The sequence below is a fragment of the Macaca thibetana genome, chromosome 4 (genome assembly GCF_024542745.1).
Source record: "Macaca thibetana thibetana isolate TM-01 chromosome 4, ASM2454274v1, whole genome shotgun sequence".
Lineage (NCBI taxonomy): Eukaryota > Metazoa > Chordata > Mammalia > Primates > Cercopithecidae > Macaca > Macaca thibetana.
In genome coordinates this window covers 57,357,850-57,378,938 of record NC_065581.1, presented here as the reverse complement: position 1 = coordinate 57,378,938, position 21,089 = coordinate 57,357,850, and the positions used below count along the sequence as shown (strand labels likewise).

General features: G+C 38.4%; 1 protein-coding gene across 16 annotated transcripts in view; it reads left to right on the top strand.

Moving 5' to 3' along the window:
- Window positions 1-21,089, top strand: part of DST (dystonin) — a 1,587,602-nt gene that overhangs the window by 1,368,588 nt on the left and 197,925 nt on the right. For all 16 annotated transcript variants that reach the window (XM_050788752.1, XM_050788754.1, XM_050788765.1 and 13 more), the window contains one exon: window positions 14,351-14,517. In XM_050788752.1, coding sequence (XP_050644709.1) covers window positions 14,351-14,517 — 167 coding nt within the window. The remainder of the gene's footprint in view (window positions 1-14,350; window positions 14,518-21,089) is intronic.

Sequence of the window (21,089 nt, the reverse complement as noted above, 5' to 3'; positions counted from 1 at the left end):
GTGACATATCTATGTGCAGCCATTTTCCTGGCAGTAGGTGCACTGGGAGGAAACTGGATGACTGTGGCTACTGAAACAGAAGAAAAATTAGTCTGACTTGTAAGAATAGATTTCTTTTCTAAGCACAAAGGAGAAATGCCCCTCTCTTATAAATTCTGTGCCAAAATTTAGGAGACCTGGGTTCATATCCTAGGTCTCCTACTAGCATGCTGTGAGACCCTAGGCAAATGACATCACCTCTTTTAGTCTCAGCTTGTTCAGTAGTGAGAGGAGGGCATCCACCAAATATCTCTGCTTTCCTTCAGTTTGAATCCTCATGATTTTTTTAATTTTCATTATATAACTTTCTTTAACTATCTCTGTTTTCTTAACTTCAGAGATGTTGCTTTTTCTACTATTGACATAAATTATTTAGATAGTTAATTTGATAACACTGTAAATTATGTAGTTATTTAAAAATGTTTAAGAATAAAAATTGCATTATTTTCTTTGTATGGAATAATAAGATACATACTTTTTAAAAAAGTGAATAAGCTTTCGGGGAATATCCAAGTCAACTTTGGAGCTGACAGTTCTTGTGTACTCAGTGCATGCCATAACCATGACAGCATCTGTAAAAATAGGGTGTTTCTGTTGCCCAGTTGTCTGGTGGCATTGACTTTGCTCATAGGACTTTCACGTTTACAGATTCAGCTGACTAACACGGGTGAGGCTGTTGCAATTCATTTAGCAGTAAGTGGGTCATTTAGTAATAAGCTGTGAATGAAATCAGTATGCTATAAGATGAGATATGTTGGCTTGTTTTCTTTTATTGAAAAGACATTTTGAAGCTCTATACAATGTCAAATTCATGAAATTTTTTTAGATAAGTGATTCAGGTGAAACTTAGCTTTCTTACTCAACCGTAGGTTCTCACCGAGTGGTCTCTAGGCCTGTGTTACCCACTGGACACTTTTGTGCATTGGTAAGGGTATTCTGCTATTATCGGAAAGTGAGGTTAATTGGAAACCTTTTAATTTTCTGAAATGACAAAGTTTACATGGCAGGGTTAAAACTCATTCATACAAAATGAAAACAGGAAACTGTTTTCTAAGTGTGTTTCTGATCTTTCATACTTTTTCTGTCTTTAATACTTCCTTTATTCCTGCTCTGCATTTATTCAGTAGATAGTTATTGAGCACCTGATAAGTGCCAGGCCACGTTGAGTATGGGGAAACTGTTCCAAAGGGAGAAGTAGACTGAACAAACTACTGTAGGAGAGAGGGAACATATTGTTCATATAGCTTGATATTAATATGATTTGATCATATAGGAGAAGAGGAGAATTGCTTGAATTTGGATTACCATACCTGCGGAGTAAAGAACACACCGTTTTGGGAATGAGAATATAATAATATTTGGTACAGCGAGACTAGTTAGTCGGCTGGTACTAATCCAAACATGGAGGCTTAGTACCAGAAGAAGGTAGAAGCCCAATATTATTCGAGGTGTTTCACGACTGTGTTTCAAAACGCGTTGTTGGCATTGACATTGAAGACTAGTGGTAACAATCTAGAGTAGAGATAATAGTTGCCTTGATTCAAGTTGATAGTGGGAAGAGAGAAAATGGAGATATAAGACCCCCTTCTTCCTATAAAAATCAATCTTAGAACAGCTAATATATTCATATGATTACGTGTGTGAATAAATTGCCATTAAAAGTAATGGCAAGAACTGCAAATACTTTTGCACTTAGTATCTTCCTTAGGGGCGTGAGAAACTAGCAGTTGAGTGTTTTGTAGAATGAGCCAACAAACATAAAGAAGATTCAGAAAAGTTGGGTTTATTCATCCTTTTATGCTTTGAGAGTTCCAGTACTGGTTGCTTTGGTTCCCAGACTGCAGAGCAAAATATTCTGCTTGATCTCTCATATTTATTGTGTTTTTTAGCTGTTTTTTGAGACTGTGGCTCACATTGCTTGACTGTGCTCCATGAGGCACTTGGTCACACTTGCACAGTGAAACAAAACTTACGTTGTTTTATATCCCTGACTGACCATGAGCAGGCATGTGTCTGGTGACAGCACTGTTGGAACTATGTGAAATGGGGTCAAGCTTTCTTCTTTGGTTTGAACTTTGCCTGTCCAAATTCCCTTCCTGCGGATTCTCACCCACAATCCTCTGCACCTTTTTCTTTTAGTTACAGTTATTGGTGTTTCAGTCATTGACTGTTGCCTCAGCTCTATCCAGAGGGAGAAGGGAAAACTTGGGATAAAGTATCAGTGTTGTGTGTAAGAGTAGACGTAATGAGGGAAAAAGAGAAGCAGATGTAAGAAAGAGTATGAGGGTTTTTTGGTTGTTGGTAGTGATGTTTTTTAGGCTGAGCTTAGTTTTCAATATTTTTATTTCAGTTTTTGAGCTTACCTATGTGAAGTGAAAAGGTAAAATAGGCCAGGTACGGTGCCTCATGCCTGTAATCCCAGTGCTTTCAGAGGCTGAGGTGGGAGGATTGCTTGAGCCTGGGAAATCAAGGCTGCAGTGAGCCATGGTGGTGCCATGGCACTCCAGTCTGGGTGGCACGGCGAGTCTCTGTCTCAAAAACAAACAAATGAAAAAGTAAAATAGAAGTGATGACTTCTTGATTGTCAAGGCCCAGAATGAGTTCACTTGGATTCATGACATAAGACGTTTTATGTAGGCATGTTGACCTTCCATTACACTCTCTTTGAACTTGTAGGACAAACACTAGGTTTTGGTTGTTTTTACACAGTGCCAAAATAGGTTTTTTGAAAAATGTTGTCAGACGTGTGTTTTGTATTCTGTAAATAATAAGCAAACAAAACCCATTTGGTTTAGTGACATATTTATGGGTGGATTGGTTGTGTGCTGCATGTCCGCTATAGGTAATAAAGCCTCTTCTCCCCAGTGGGACTTTGAAATATGTGATAAAACAGAAGTGACCAAGAGAATCCTGGTCTCCTTAGTGAATTAATGCAGATTCTCAAGGTGTCCAACTCAATCATAAAGTCATTTGTTCATTGGATATTTACTGAGTATCTATAATGTGCCAAGCACTGCCCTAGCTAGGCATTGCAATACTAAGGCGAATAAGACATTATCTTTCAGGATATACTGCTCACGTGTTAGAGGGTGATCTAACAACAGACAATAATGACACACAAGAGGTACTGCTATTATACCAGTGTGTGTGGAGGACTTTCAAAAGTACAGAAGATCGTCAGGTCCCTTACACAGACCCCTGAGGCAGAATCAGCTGGGGCTTCCTCAAGGAAAAGGATGAGTGGAGGAGTAGCATGGGATGGGAATTGGTGAGGGCTTTCTCTGGATAAAGAGTGGTACGTATAAATGCATAGTATCTGTGGAAATCCATTCTTATTGATGAACTAGAAGTAGTTTACTGTGGCTGGAGCACGAAGAATGTTTGGGATGGGTGTTAGAGGGCAGGGAGGAGAGATGAGGCTGCGTAGGACTGTGTTACCAATTGGATGTGGGCACAGAGGTTGAAAAGGCATCAAGGATGATCCCAGCAGTTTCTTTTATTTGGGGGCAACTGGGTAAATGGTGGGGCCATTCTCTGAGCTAGGAATGAAGGAGAAAGTACAGGAAGGAAAAAGAGAAATTAATTTCTCAATACATTGAGTTTGAAGGGGCTGTGAGATACAGCACAGTGATTAAGAGTATTAGCTTTGTAGCCAGACAGATTCAAGTTCAAATTTGACTTCTACCTGTTAGTAATTTGGGTAAACTTTGAACAGGTCATATTATTACTTTATGTCTCTTTGTCATTTGTAAAATAATATTGTATATTGTAAAGATTATAAGAGGTAATTTTTATGAAGTGCTTAATCACAGTATCTGGCTCATTTAAGTCGTCAATTCATGGTTAGTTTTACTATTGCAATGGAAGTGTATATGATAGGGAGTTGGGTTTAGGGTTAAGGTTTGGGATGGGATATAGGGATGTGGGAGTCAACTGTGTGAAGGTGGCAGCTAAAGCCATTGTGGTACAGATGATCTAGGGAGAGTGAGGAGAGTGGAGGAAAGAGGCCCGAGGCCTGTGCCTTGGGAATAATGTTAAAGGTTGGGTAACAGAGGAACCTCTAATGAAGACTGAGAAGGAATGGTTAGAGAGGCCGGAGGAAAGCCTGGAAGGGGTGATGTCATGGAAGCCAAAGAAGAAAGATTACCAGTGACAGACATCTCAGCGATACCAGGATTAGAAAATGGAAGGATGGGAAAACAACTCTTGAGCTCTTCTCCATGGTGTGTTTCTGTCGTTAGACTGTAAGCTCTATGAGGATTGTTGTATAACCAATGCCTATTAATGGTACAAGTGGGCATTTATGAGTGTTTGCTGAATGAGTGAGGCTGTGAAGGAAGAGGTGATAGATAATCTCTCACAATATCTTTCAACTAGTCAGCATCCCCCTACCCATCACTTCCATTATGTTAACAATCTAATTTTCTTCTTTATTGGAAAAATAGAGTTAGGAACAAGAACTCCCTCACTTTGTCTGGTCACCTTTACTTAGTTTTAGTGGAATGGTAAGAAAGAGGCCAAATCAAAACAGGTAGAGATGTGAAGGTAATAGAGACAAGAAAATATAGAGTACTTTTTAAGGTAGCTTTCCTAAGAAGAGAATGGGAGACAGATGGTGATAAGTAAAGAGGGAATTGATTTCATGAAGATTATTTTTATTTATTTGAGGATGGAAGAGACTTGGGTATTTTAAATACTGAGAGACCCACATGAGAGGGGATTATTGATAGAATGAGATTGATAGGAAGTAGGAGGTGAAAGCATTTAAACCCCAAGGGAAAAGGAGATCATGTGGGACCAAAGTTTGTGGATAGCAGGACAGAAGGGGGTTCTTACGTGGCTAAAGGAGGAGATGAAATTTGTTTGCTAAACATAAAAACATAAAAGTAGAGGTGGTAGGGTAGGTAGTTGTAGACAAATAGTGAAGAATTTTTATTTTTGGAAATGGAGTTTTAGTGTCACCCAGGCTGGAGTGCAGTGGCATAATCATGATTCACTGCAACCTTGGCCTCCTGGGTCCAGGTGATCCTCCCACCTCAGGGGCTCGAGGAAGCTTGGACCGCAGGTATGCGGCACTGTATCCAGCTAATTTTTTTTTTTTTTTTTTTTAAATAGAGACAGAGTCTTCCTATGTTGCCCAGGCTGGTCTTGAACTCCTGGGCTCAAGTGATCCTCTTGCCTTGGCCTCCCAAAGTGTTGGGATTACAGGTGTGAGCCACCACACCCAGCCAAATAGTAAAGAATTGAAACAATATTGTGAGAGGTGAAAGAGCTGGCCAGTTAGGACACCAAGAAGAATTGCCACATTTCTTTGAGTACCTAGCTGAGGTTACAGACCTGGACTTTGTAGTGGCAGGAGTCCACATGGTGGTGTGCTTTTCTCTGGTAGAAGTTTATAGCTTAGGGTGAAAGCAGAGAAGACATGCAGCTGGATTGATCAGGATTAAGGTTTGGTGGTGGAGTGGTTGCAGGGTGAGGACAAAGATGTGAGGGACTTACGGATATTAGCAAGGAAGTGGTGGAAATGATAAATAATATAGTACAAGACAAACAGAAGAATGTAAAGATAGAAGGAGCATCTGTAGAGGAAGAAAAATAATTTTTTCAACCCTCTTAAGTTAGTTGGAATGGATGCCTACAACAAAAGACAGATTGATAAGAGAAAGACAGTCTATTAACATGTATGTTTCATACAAACATAGGAGAGCCCAGGGAATGAGCAGTTCTTAGAGGCGGCTTTGAATTCCATTTTATATAGCATCTTCAACAAAAGGCAGTGTATTATTAGAGAAATGATGCGACAAAAGAAGAAAACTTCTGAGTCTCTGGGGGTGGCAACTTGTGGGAAGGGAAAGAAATGGCAGACAGAGGCCAGTTAGTAAAGCTTGTTCATATAGATAATTTTGGTCCCGTCTCCAGGCCCATAACTGACTAAAGTTATCTTTATTGGTTAATGTTTTTCCCTGTGGTAGAGGGGGACAGGATACCTTTTGTCTTTGTAAATCTATGTCCTGCTTTTAGGCAAATGGAGAGCAGAGAGCTTTCCTGCATCTGCTGCTACTTAATTGCCTTCAGCTCAACAACCTTTTATTTTGACATGGCATCTTCTGGTCTCCCACAGTCCACCCTGTCCCCCAAGTATATATGAAATATATCAATAAACTGCTCTTCGTTTTTCTCTTGGTAATCTATCTTTTGTTACAGGGGTCTGTTACAATTAAGAATTTATGGGAGTTGAGGAAAAAATTATTTTTCTTCCTCTACAGTTCATAGATAGGAAGAAAATTGGGCATGTCAAGGAATGTGAGATGTTAATGAAGCCAGATAATTGGTTAGCTAGAGTTAGCAAAGGAAAGTGCTGGAAGAATAGGAAACTGCTTTTTGAAGTTAAATACCTCAGGTAGACTAGTTCTGGTTCAAGATGATGAGATCCAGGATGTAGGTGTATGACTGGCTGAAATGAAGAGACAAAGAAAGCACTGATGGTGGGTGCTACGTGGAGATGGCGTTTGGGTGTCCAGGCACACAGCTAGGTGCCACATCTTTGCGGGATGCGAGCATCGTGTTTAAGGAGGGGAAGGAGGAGAGCCAGAGAGCAAGAGTGGCCTACAATGTAAAAATGCTTTTTTTTGTGCTTACAGATAATGACTTGATAACCACAGGTTTTGCATCACTGGAGGAGTAAGAATTCACCTGCCCCACCTGTGGGGCCAAGTCGGGCGACTTGGCTGAATTTTAGTTATTGCAGTGGGGGATACTTGGGGTTCAGTAAAAAGATAAAAGCAGTTTAAGGTATTGAAGACATAAGACTTTTTTACCATGGGGTAGATATTTTTGGAAGTTTGGGAATGGTAGCAAGCTGGGTCAGGAGAGATGAAGCCCAGATCAAATATGGGCAGGAGAGGCTCAGTGACAGGAAGAACTTGAATTTGGGCAGTAGCCAGCAATGACCAGGATGTGAGGCATGAAGGCTTCAAGTTTCTGAAAGGAACTCTGGTATAAAGTATTTTGTTTGTTTTGGTGCTGGCTGACAGATTGTTGGTGAAAAGCTTTAAGAAGCAATACTACTGAAGGTAATAAAATTGTGGTGGGGCCAGGTGCTGTGGTTCGTGCCTATAATCCCAGCACTTTGGGAGGCCAATGTGGGAGGATGACTTGAAGCCAGGAGTTTGTGGACAACAAAAATAAACTCCTGTCTTACACAAAATTTAAAAGAATTAACCAGACATAGTGGCACATGCTGGTGGTCCAAGTTGTTTGGGAGGCTGAGGTGGGAGAATCAGTTGAGCCCAGGAGTTGGAGGCTGCAGTGAGCTATGATCTTGTCACTGCACTGCAGCCTGGCAACAGAGTGAGACCTCATCTCAGATAAATAGATGGATGGATGGATGGATGGATGGATGGATGGATGGATGGATGGGTGGGTGGGTGGGTGGGTGGATGGATAGATAAGTAGTGGTGGGAGAAAATCGATAGATAGATAAGTTGTGGTGGGAGAAGCTAACATTTATAGAATTTTCTATGTGGCGGCGCTGTGATAAGCACTTGATATGACTGTTTTTATTTAATCTTTAGAACCACCAAAGGAGGACATTATTATATTTAAGTTTTTTTAAATTGACAAAAATTATATATATCATGTACAACATCGCATGAAATTCAAGTAATTAACATATACATTACTTCAGAATTACATTTTTGAGGTGAAAACACTTAAAATCTACTCTTTTAGCAATTTTAAAGAATGCAGTACATTGTTACTAACTATAGTCACTATGTTGTATAAGAGGAACTTATTCCTCTTAACTGAAATTTTGCATCCATTGACTGATATCACCCCAATCACTCCTACCCCAACCACCGCAGCCTCTGGTAACCACCATTCTAGTCTCCTAAATTATAGCTATGAGTTCAACTTTTTTAGATTCCACGTATAAGTGAAATCATTCAATATTTGTCCTTATGTACCTGATTTATTTTGCTTAACATTCCCTCCAGGTTCATCCATGTTGTTGTTAATGACTACATTTCCTCCTTTTTTTTTTTTTTTTTTCTCTAGGCTGAACAGTACTCTTTTGTTTGTATATATTACATTTTTTAAATTCATTCTTCGGTTGATGGACACCTAGATTGATTCCTTATCTTGGCCATTGTGAATAATGCTGCATTATACATGGAAGTGCATGTATATCTTTGATATATAGATTTCCCTTGGATATATACCCAGTAATGAGATTGCTGGATTATATGGTAGTTCTATTTTTAAGTTTTTGGGTATCTCTATACTGTTTTCCATAATGGTTTTACTAACTTACATTCCTACCAACAGCGCAGAAGTTCCCTATTCTCCACATTCTCAACACTTGCTATCAGCTAGGTGCAGTGGCTCACGCGTGTAATCCCAGCACTTTGGGTGGCTGAGGCGGGTGGATCACCTGAGGTCAGGAGTTCAAGACCAGCCTGTCCAATATGGCAAAACCCCATCTTTACTAAAACTACAAAAAAATTAGCCAGGTGTGGTGGTGGGTGCCTGTAGTGCCAGTTACTCGGGAGGCTGAGGCAGGAGAATTGCTTGAACCCAGGAGGTGGAGATTGCAGTGAGCTGAGATTGCCCCACGGTGCTCCAGCCTGGGCAACAGAGTGAGACTCCGTCTCAAAAACAAAAACAAAAACCAACAAAAAACCACTTGTTATCTTCCTTTTTTTTTTTCCTGAGACTAGCCATTCTAACAGGTGTGAGGTGATATCTCGTTGTGGTTTTAATTTGCATTTCTTCAATGCTTAGTGATGTTGATCATTTTTTTCATATACCTCTTGGCCATTTGCATGCCTTCTTTTGAGAAAATGTCTATTATGATATCCTTTGTTTATTTTAAATTGAGTTTTTAAAATTTTTATTTATTTATTTACTTATTTTGAGATGGAGCATTGCGCTCTTGCCAGGCTAGAGTGCAGTGGTGTAATCTCAGCTCACTGCAATCTCCGCCTCCTGGGTTCAAGTGATTCTCCTGCCTCAGCCTCCCAAGTAGCTGGGACTACAGGCCCGTGCCACCACTCCCAGCTAATTTTTTGTATTTTAGTAGATATGGAGTCTCACCATGTTGGCCAGGATGGTCTCGATCTCCCGACCTCGTGATCTGCCTGCTTTGGCCTCCCAAAGTGCTGGGATTACAGGCATGAGCCACCACATCCGGCCAAGTTTTTTGTTTTCTTATTACTGAGTTGTTTTAGTTCCTTATATATTTTGGATATTAACTCATTATAAGATGAATGGTTTGCACATATTTTCTCCCATTCTGCAGTTTGTCTCTTTGTTTATTGTTTCTTCGGCTGTGCAGAAGCTTTTTAGTTTGCCGTAATCTCATTTTTCTATGTTTGCTTTTTTTACTTGTGCTTTTGGAGTCATATCCAAAAAATCATTGTCCTGTCCAAAGTCAAGAAACTTTTCCTTATATTTTCTTTAGTAGCTTTATAATATTAAGTCTTACATGTAAGTCTTTAATCCAGTTTGCATTGATTTTTGTATATGGTGTGAGATAAGGGTCTAATATTCTTCTTCATGTAGATATGCAGTTTTTCAGACATCATTTGTTGAAGAGACTGTTCTTTCTCCATTGTGTGTTATTGGCATCTTTGTCAAATATCAATTGACCATAAATGCGTGGTTTGTTTCTGGGCTCTCTGTTGTTCCACTGGTCTGTCTGTTTTCATGTCAGTACCATGATGTTTTCATTACTATAGGTTTGTAGTATATTTTGAAGTCAGGTAGAGTGTGATGCTTCCAGGTTTGTTCATTTTGCTCAAGATCGCTTTGACTCTTTGGGGTCTTTTGTGGTTCCATTCAAATGGAAGGATTGTTTCTTCTATATCTGTGCAAAGTGTCATGAAAATTTTGATAGGGATTGCATTGAATCTATAGATTGCTTTGGCTAGTATGGACATTTTAACAGTGTTAATTTTTCAAATTCATGAATGAACATGGGATATCTTTCCATTTATTCATGACTTCTTTAATTTCTTTCATCAGTGTTTTCAGTATAAAGGTCTTTTATCTCCTTAGTTAAATTTATTACTAGGTCTTTTTTTAAGCTATTGTTAATGGGATTGCTTTCTTGATTTCTATTTTGGATAGATTGTCGTTATTATTTAAGTTTTAAAGGTGAATAAAGTGAGACCAGGCGCAGTGGCTCACGCCTGTAATCCCAGCAGTTTGGGAGGCCAAGGTGGGTGAATCACCTGCAGTCAGGAGTTCAAGACCAGCCTGGACAACATGGTGAAACCGTGTCTCTACAAAAAATACAAAAATTGCCGGATATGGTAGCACACACCTTTAGTCCCAACTACTTGGGAGGCTGAGACAGGAGAATCACTTGAACCTGGGAGGCGGAGGTTGCAGTGAGCCAAGATGGCACTACTGCAGTCCATGCTGGGTGACAGAGTAAGATTCCGTCTCAAAAAAAAAAAAGATAAAGAAAATGGATTTTAGGAGATTACGTGAGTAGTCTGGGTCATTCATTTCATTAACTGTTGGAATTAAGATTGAAACCCAGGCAGTATGAATTGAACCCTCTCTGATTATCACTACATCGCCTCCAGATTTTGAAGGGAGGTAGCTTGATTACTTTCTAGAATCTGACCCAGATGTGAAACCACCATTAACCTGTCATTGGTGGAAGATTCAGGCTGTTCTGTTGAACGCACAGTTTTCAGATCAGGGATTATGAATGACAACTGAAGACTTAAACAATTTTTAGCATTTAACTTACTTTTTAATTTTGGTTGCATAGTATCATGAAAAGTGTGATATATTAGTGGCTAATGGTAACAGTATTTTAAAAAATGCCTTAAATTGGTATAAGAGGATGATGTTCAGTTTATTGGAAATAGCAGGAAAAGCTGAAAGTGAAGGAGTTAGAATTCACCTGCCCTGCTTGTGGGCCTACTGGAGTCTGGGACTTGGTTTAATCTTTGATATTTTAAAGCTTGGTTCATAACATTTGAATATGCATTGTAAAATTATATGAATATGCTTTTGAATATGCATTTTAAAATTATAGCTTTTTAATTGTGTGTATATATAACAGTATGAAATTGCATTTGTAACAATCTGAAATTCATCTATTAGAAACTTATTTAGTAAGATTCTCTTGACATTTAGACCATTTTCAGACCTCTAAACTCCTTTAACATCCTTCCTCTGGTAAAACTACTGTGTAGCACTTGAACCTATTAAGCTGATACCTTGTAGTTGAACTTTACTGACTTCCCTAGTTAACAGGTAATACTTTTGTAACTGACTGGCATGGAATTAGCAGCAAACAGTCCCACACAACCCCAGCTATCTACCTTTTCTGTCTCTCATTATACATACTATCTAGGTGGCTCTTGAATTGTAAGGGTTCCCCAAAACAGTTGATTTTACAATTTTTAAAGGGTTATAGAGACCAAGGGGCTCAACTTTTTCTTTTCTTTTCTTTCTTGTTTTTTTGTTTTTGTTTTTAAGGGTCTCACTCTGTCATCCAGGCTGGAGTGCAGTGGTGTGATCATGGCTCACTACAGCCTCAACCTCCTAGACTCAAGCGTTCTGCCTCAGCCTCCCTAGTAGCTGGGACTGTGAACACATGCTATTATGCCAGGCAACTTTTTTTTTTTTTTTTTTTTTTAAATAGAGATGGGGTCTCACTGTGTCGCCTATCCTGGTCTCGAACACCTAGGCTCAAGTGATCCTCTCATCTTGGCCTCCCAATGTGCTGGGATTACAGGTGTGAGCCACCACGCCTGGCCTCAACTTTTTCATTCACCGTTTCCTAGATTAGCTTCTCTGAACCCTTGTGATCATAGATTTTAATTGGTTTAAGACAGCAAATTTTAAAAACTTATTCTTTTATTCCTCTTTATGGGAAGAGAGTTAAGAAAATAGTAAAGTTGGCCAGGCACAGTGGCTCACGCCTGTAATCCCAGTACTTTGGGAGGCCAAGGCAGGTGGATCACCTGAGGTCCGGAGTTCGAGACCAGCCTCAACATGGAAAAACCCCATCTCTACTAAAAATACAAAATTAGCCGGGCATGGTGGTGCATGCCTGTAATCCCAGCTACTTCGGTGTCTGAGGCAGGAGAATTGCTTGAACCTGGGAGGTGGAGGTTGCGGTGAGCCGAGATCACACCATTGCACTCTAGCCTGGGCAACAAGAGTGAAACTCCATCTCAAAAATAATAATAATAATAATAATAATAATAATAATGATGATGTCAAGGTTTTACTTCTCCCTTTTTCAAAAAGAATAACAATAACTACAATAGTAACATAGCTCACCTATTTTGAGCATGTACTGACTATGGGCCAGGCATATTATGCTGTGCTAATGTTGTTGATTCTCACAACACGTATAATCATCATTATTTTACAAGTAAGGGAATGGGCTTAAAGCAGTTAAGTAACTTGAACATGTGAATGGTGGACATGGGATTTAAACTCTTGGGATGTGCTGAAAAGGTACTGTAGCATAATTTTTGACCAGAATATCGTTGGAACTTGGGCCAAAGAATATTGGTAAATTTTATGCTGTTTTTTTTTTCCACATTAAAAAAAAGAAATTTCTTCTATGTATACTATATGATGTGTTTATGTACAGAGTTCTTTTCCATGCTGTGGAGATTGGCATGGATCCCTGGCAAAGATTGTTAAAATTGAGACTGTTTGTTCCACTTTTCAATCCTGGCCATTTGTCAAGCAGAGTGTCTCAGACTGTGACTGAGAGTGAAGCTCCATGGGGCATGGCAGCCTCTGCTGAACACTGGAGAAGGAGTGTGTGAGGCCCCCTGTCATTTCCAACAAGTGAAGTTGTCAGGGGCTGCCAGGCCTGGCAAGGGCTTTCACTGCCACAGCCTTCCTGCCCCGGGTCCCTGGCTTGGCTGTGCCTCTGGCTCTGTGGCAGCTGGGAAGAATAAAGGGCTTCCTGTTTGAGCCTGGCACTGCCACATGTAACAGGTTTTCCTTGGAGGTTTTTTTTTTTTTTAATTCTCTACTTTCAGTTGCTTGACTCTGCCTATTGTGACCTCTGACTTCTGTGTTGTGTGTATAGTCTGTTAGTAAAACTTTAGACTGAACAGCGTCCTAAACGTTATCTGCTTCTGCCTCCTCCTCATTTTATAGATAAGGAAGTTGACTCTCAAACATGAAATGAATTATTCAAACCTATGGGACTAGGAACCAGGTCTAGAAGCCTGTCTCGTGACTCTAGTCTAGTGATATTTTCCCTGTTACAGAATGATTTGTTCTTCCTATGTCTTGCTTCCCATCTCTGACTTGCTCATCCTGATTCTGGCGTGCCGCCTGTCTTGTTGATCCCTTGGCTTTGCGTCTTGCACTGATTGAGGGAACAGTTGTTGGTGGTGTTAATCTCAGCTTTGGAATTACTGTGTGACCCCTGGTAAAGTCACTTTGTGCCTTAATATAATTATCAGCAGATTAAGTAGGACCCTTATCAAAGAGGTGCTCTTGGGAGAATGTAAAAAATTTCCAAAGAGGTTTCTTGGGAAACTGGTGGCCTGTTTTATCATTATTCAGTGGAAGAGACTTTTAGAAAACTTCACGAAAACAAAATACAGGAGAAAAAATCAGTTGATAAAGGTTTCAGGTTGAGCAAGCCGAGCAAGGACTCATGAGAACATTAGAGACTTCTGACCAAATTATTATATAATATAGTTAATAGGAGAGAATACTACTTCTTTCATTGTTCTTTACACAGAATACCTGTTGGATCAAATTCTGCTCTGCAGGTGGTAGTATAGAGTAATTTATAGGTTTTACTTCTGATCCATTTGAACTTGGAAAAGTGTCTCCTTAAGTTGTTTTAACAAATCTGATTTGGAAAGAAGAATGTAAAATTTTCAATACTGTAGAGTTTTGGTTTAGTAAAAAGAGAATAAATGCTTTTAAATTGGACACAAATGAGTTAAATCTGACTTTTTCAATCTGTTGTTAACCTCTTTGAAAGTCAGATTTCCTATATGTAAAATGGAGAAAATTTATTTCCTATATGTAAAATGGGGAAAATTTGTAAGGGAGAGATATGAGGGCTAAATAAAAATAATTATATAGAATAGCTAATGGTTTGATAACTTTCTACATGTGGGGCATTCTCTTAAGTGCGATACACATGTCATCTCATTCAGATCTCTTAACAATCTCATAAAGCGGGAATTGTTATTATCCTAATCTTACATTTGGAAAGTGCTTGGCATGTAGTAGGTTCTTAATCTGAGTTAGCTTCCTTCCTTTCTAAAGGTTTAACACTTTCTGTTATATCTAGATATCTGATATCCATGTTACTGGAGAGTCAGAGGATATGTCTGCAAAAGAGAGATTGCTACTCTGGACACAGCAGGCAACAGAGGGTTATGCTGGAATTCGGTGTGAAAATTTCACTACCTGCTGGAGAGATGGAAAATTATTTAATGCCATCATTCATAAATACAGGTATGGAATTTGTGGATATTTTCCTTATACAACTCTAAGACATGTTTCTTTCATGTCTGAATTTTAAAATTATCTTTTATTATTATAGAAGCAAAAACATGGCAGAAAATTAGAAAATACAGAAAAATTGAAATAAAAAATCGGCCGCGTGCAGTGGCCCATGCCTGTAATCCCAGGACTTAGGGAAGCCAAAGTGGGTACATTGCTTGAGCCTAGGAGTTCGAGAACAGCCTTGGCAAAAGGGTAAAACCCTCTCTCTTCAAAAAAATATGAAAAATTAGCTTGGCATGGTGGCAGGCGCCTGTATTTCCAGCTACTCCGGAGGCCAAGGCTGTGGTGAGCCGTGATCATGTGACTGCACTGCAGCCTGAGTGACAGGGTGAGACTCTGGCTTAAGAAAATAAAAAAAATTTTAAAAATCACATTTCCACTACTTAGAGGCCATCATTCTGAATTGTAGTGTGTACACACACACACACACACACACACACACACACACGCGTACACACACACACACACACGGTTGTAATATGTCTTTGGATATTGGCAGTAACTTAGCAGATAGCAAGCTTTGATTTTGCCTCTAAAGAACTGCTGAGTGTGAAGGTTAGAGTTCAGTTCAGACTTGTAGCCCACAAGTTTCCAGTTCATATCTCCTAGTCTAATTACTCTAGTGAGTGGGCTTAGCAATTGCCAGTTTTGGGGTGGTAAATAGTTTCCTGTTGAGAATTATTAACAACTAAATCCACATTAATACTTACATAACACTTACTAAGTGCCAGGCACTATTCTAAGCAGTTTACATATGTTAATTCATTTACTCCTCACAACATCCCTATTGTCATCCCAGTAAACAGACAGAAACTGAGACACAGTAAATACTTGGCTTGCAGTCATACAACCAGTGAGTGGCAGACTTGGAACTCAAACTTAGGCAATCTGGCTCTTGGGTTCATGTTCTTATTGCCTTATAAGAAGCTAAATCCCCAGAAAGTATTTACTGAAAATAATGTATTTCTTTTTTTTTTTTTGGAGACAAAGTCTCGTGCTGTTACCCAGACTGGAGTGCAGTGGCATGATCTCGGCTCACCGCAACCTCCACCTCCCAGGTTCAAGCGATTCTCCTGCCTCAGCCTCCCGAGTAGCTGGGATTACAGGCATATGCCACCACACCTGGCTAATTTTTATGTTTTTAGTAGAGATGGGATTTCACCATGTTGGCCAGGCTGGTCTCGAACTCCTGACCTCAGGTGATCCACTCACCTCGGCCTCCCGAAGTGCTGGGATTACAGGCTGAAAACTTGATTTCAGTTTTCAAGAAATATATCAAGATATATTTCTTGATCTTAGGTTTTTTTTTTTTTTGGTTTTACAAATATTATGTCATGTTGTTGAATAACTAACTATATTCCTAAAGCTATGAAGTCATTAAATTATAAACTATATATGAACTATAAAGTCATTAAACTAACAAATTTATTTGATTACAATAAAAATAATTATATAGGATAGTTAATGGTTTGATAACTTTCTATATTCTCTTAAATGCTATACACATGTTATCTCATTCAAATCTCCTAACAATCCATAAAGCAGGAATTGTTATTATCCACATTTTACAAATAAGGAACCTTAGGTTTACCAAGTTTATACTGCTAATAAGTTAGATAACTTAGACTCAAAGCCAGCTCTGTTTGATTTGACATCCCGTTCTCTTTCTCTCTTTCCTCTTCTTTCCTTTCACTTCTCTTTTCTCTCCCCTTTCCTTTCTCCCTTTTTATTTTGGAAATTTCAACATCTAAAAACTGTAATGAATCCTCCACATATGCACACTCAGGAGCCCCTATTTTTATTTTATTTAATTAATTAATGTATTTTTTCACATGTAGTTTCGTTATTGTTGCCCAGGCTAGAGTGCAATGGCATGATCTTGGCTCACTGCAACCTCCGCCTCCCAGGTTCAAGCAATTCTCCTGCCTCAGCCTCCCAGGTAGCTGGGATTACAGGCACCTGCCACCACTCCTGGCTAATTTTATTATTATTATTATTATTTTAGTAGAGACAGGATTTCACCATGTTGGCCAGTCTAGTCTTGAACTCCTGACCTCAGGTGATCTACCTACCTTGGCCTCCCAAAATGCTAGGATTACAGGCGTGAGCCACCGTGCCTGGCCGCATGAGTCACCACGCCTGGCCCCTATTTTTAAACACTATAATTGTATCCTTCCTTTGTGGAACAACATTTAAATAGAGGTGGGTGTAGGTTGCTGAATCAAAAAGAAAAACCAGGATCAACTTGCCTACACTTGTTTAAAGCACCAGATCATCTTGAGTGAAGGTTTAGTGGCTGCAGACACAGCCATCATCATACTGCACTGTCCAGGTGACTTAGAATGAGAGGCCATGAGAAGGCTGTGCAGCTGGACACATTCCGTACTTGGAATGATAGAATCTTTGTGGCCTTTGAATTAAAATATTTCAATTGTGATGCCTAAAGTATTTGTAACAGTGCTTCTTTGAGGGTGTGTTCTGCTCTCTCCTTTGAAGTTTTTTAGGCAGAAGCAAAATATAGGAGCCAGCTATTCTTCTAAAATAACCTACTTTTGGCAGGGAGGATGAGGCAGGAGGATTGCTTGAGGCCAGGAGTTTGAGACCAACCTGGACAATATAGCAAGACCCCATTTCTACAAAAATAGATTAGAAAAACCCCCACTTTTAAAAACAATGACCTCTGGACATTATCTCTCTAGTACTCATGAATAATTATAAATACAAATTGGTGTGTGTGTGTGTGTGTGTGTATATATATATAAAACGCATTTTTCTCCTAAGTACTTAAATATTTCATTGTGTGTGTCAGAGATCCTAAAATTTCCTATGAAAGTTTGATGTCATAGAGCTCTTACTGCTTTAGGTGAGAATTTGAGTCTTTGAATTAGTTATTTGTTTTGAACTTTTATTTTGACAGCAATAACTTTTTAGAACAATGTGTAGGTTTAACTTAGAACTTTGGTTTTCCTAGTTTGCTTTATTTTCCTTTGTTAAAATTCATGGTTAAAATACCATGTATCAGGTTTAAATGCTTACAAGATTTCTTTGTTGCTGAAATTCTGTTGTTGTTCTGTGGCTTATAAAATATTATTGTGGTTTCTTTCACTAGAAGAAACCTTTCATCTATAGAACTTCATTTTTAGTTGAACTCATTGAGCCTTTCTTTAAAAAAAAAAAAAAATGAGTACTTTTCTTCCAGCATGTGAAATAATTAAGAGAGTTGAATTGTATGTATTTCTCTCTGTTGAATACCTTGATTTACTCTAAAAGAAAAATGAGACAAATATAAACAGTCAAAATATCACCATGAGCAAATTTTTTGATATTGGACAATCATAATCACATTTAGTCTTGGCTGGATGCCCTGGCTCACACCTGTAATCCCAGCACTTTGCGAGGCTGAGGCAGGAGGATGGCTGGAGCTCAGGAGTTGGAGACCAGCCTGGGCAACACACCAAGACCCCATCTCTACAAAAAATTTAAAAATTAGCCAGGCATGGTAGCACACACCTGTAGAGAATTTAGAATTAGAATTTAGAATTTTCTTTGGAGTTATTTTTTTAATTCTCTACTTTCAGTTGCTTGACTCTGCCTATTGAGACCTGACTTCTGTGTTGTGTTTATAGTCTGTTAGTACAGCTTTAGACTAAAAAGGGTCTTAAACGTTATCTGCTTCTGCCTCCTCCTCATTTTCTTCTTGGGAGTCTGAGGTGGGTAGGTAGCTTGAGTCCAGGAGGTCGAGACTGCAGTGAGTTGTGACTGTGTCACCACACTCCAGGGTAGGTGACAGAGCAAGACCCTGTCTCAAAAAAAGAGTAGTTTTTTACTTAATAATTGTTTTTCCTTGATAATTATTTCCATAAGTTTTGTGCTGTATTTGGATTTGTTGTGGAAAATGTCCATTTTATTGGGCTTTATTTTTTGTATTTAGATCAAACATTTATATGGATTTTACTTGGCTTTGGCAACAAAATTTATCTGAGGTGACACAGTAGGCTTGGTTTCTGTTGGTTGCTGTAGTGGCTGAAAAGAGGGATGTGGTTATCCTTATGCAGCAAATTTGCATCCTCAAGATAGAATAGGAAATTTTTCTCCAGAGATTAGAAGGAAAATATATTTTTGACTTAAAAGCAAACCAGTATTATTTGTGATAGGTGACTGACTTAGTAAGATTTTTGGTGCATATCTTCTAAAGATTTAGAAATATTGATCTGAAATAGGAACAGAGCAATAGCATCCTTCACATTTTGTATTAATATAAATTATACTGTTATAAGTTATTAATCAAATATATTTGGATTGTCCAGCACATTTTTATTAGTGTTTCCATATAGAATATGACTCTTGAAAATAAAAAGAATGTTTATTAACCCTATAAAGAGTATTTGTTTTCCTAACAATTCAGTATCCTAAAGTTTTCCATGGAAAATGTAATTTTCATGTTTCTTGAAAGAATTAATATATGAAATAACAATGAAGAGAGATTTTTATAATAAGCGTAGTTTATAGATGTTACGGAATAAAAATGATCCATGAAGTTAAAAAGTAAGTAACAGTCACAAAATAATTACTTAAGAAATAGATGTATAATATTGGCCATGTGGCAGTTTCTGTCCTAGCTGTTTTTTAATGTGTTAGCTTTTAAAATTACCACAGTCCTGTGAAATAGATTGTGACTCTGTTTTTAAAATAATTTCAACTTTTATTTTAGATTCTAGGGGTATATGTGCAGGTCTGTTACTTGGATATATTGCATGATGCTAAGGGTTGGGGTACAACTGATCCTGTCACCTAGGTAGTGAGCATCACACCTAATAGGTAGTTTTTCAGCCCTTGCCCCCCACCCCATAGTAGTCCCCAGTGTCCGGTTGTTGCCGTCTTTATGGCATGACTTCATTTTTATCAATAAAGAAACTGAGGCTCAAAGAGTAACTCATGTTTTTGACATCACATACCTTTTACATAACAGAGGTGATTGCTCTGAATTCTCATCTTCATATACTTCTATGTAACTACTTACATAGTTTTCTTTAGGCAAACTAGATTTCAAGGAATGGAACTGTTGACCAGAACAACTGTGATAGTGCATCTCAAGATATATGAAAATTATCAATGAACTTAAGAAATGACTAAAAGAATAGTACCATATAGAACTGACAACTAAGGTCTTTGCCTCTTGTAAGAAATTAATGAGGGTCTAATTTAGTTGTTTAACTAATTAATTAGTTACCAAAGTTGTTTAACTTTAATTAATGAGGGTTTAATGAACTTGTTTAACTTAGAGTTAGCTTTACAGTTTAACTTACAGTTAGCCATCTATGAAAATAGTATCAGCAACAACTCATAACAACTTAAGGAAAATTATGGATAATAAAAGAACATTAAGATTCTTAGAATGAGTAAGAGCAAAATTACAGTGAAATTAAGCAGTTTTAGTATGTCACATTATCCTAAAGAGGACAAAGAGCCTGGATTATGCAATGGGGGTAATAAGAATGAAAGTTATATGCTTTAGTGGAAGAGATTGCAAGGGATAGTTCTATAGCTTCTATTTAAATAGGTCACTGATAAATACATTATGTCTTTCCCTTAAACCTGTGTTAGGAAATTCTGTTCATAATTCCTTCTAGGAACTTCTGTGTGTTATGTTCAGTTTTCAATGGAAAAGGTTCAAGTAATAAAAATATTACATACATGTACTAGTTTCTGCTTGTTCTGTTTGTATACTTTAATTTTTTTAAGAATATAATACAACCTTTTTGCTAAAAACCACAACTGTGGGTAAATAAGCCTTACTGTTGCCCCTAATCTTACCTTAATTTTCAATCAAAAGACTAACAAAGAATACTGGATTTGATGAACTTAGATCAAAAGAATGTCACAAAAACATCTGGTGTGTAAGTAGGTTAAAAGCAAGAGAGAATAAAGTAGAATTAACCCAGAGCCAATAGGCAAGGGATCCTAGGAGTATCCTTTAAACACTAGTGGATTAATAAGTCCCCAAGAGTTGGGGTTGATATAGAGGAGTGAAATCCAGGGCAGTAGTGCTTATTCTTCAGAGGTAGGTGTTACAAGCAGAGGGTTCAACTCTCCTCTTTTTTAAGGGTTTGCCGAGGCATCACAGTAAAATTGACTTGTTTCTTTTTGAAAGAGGTAAAGCTCTGACTTCCAGCTTGAAACTTAGCCTCTGACTTGTCTGGCTTCTCTCATTCTCTCCAAGTGGATATCTGCCCTAGAACATTAATGAAAGCCAAATTCCAAAACAACAGCGCCTAACATTGCTCTGTGTAAAAACAAGTCTGCCTGAGCAGGCATGAACATGAATATGTACCTGAAGGCCAGAGAGAACAGTGCAAAATGTGTGGAAGGGCCTATTGCAAATCAGAGGTGGCACTATGGAAAGATACGAAGTATGTCAAGACTAAAACTAGGGGTGTGTGTGTTTGAAGAGATTTCTTCTGCTTACTGGTTTCTGCCTGTCTTATTCTTGTTTTTAATTTATCTCATTCGTTTATTTAAAT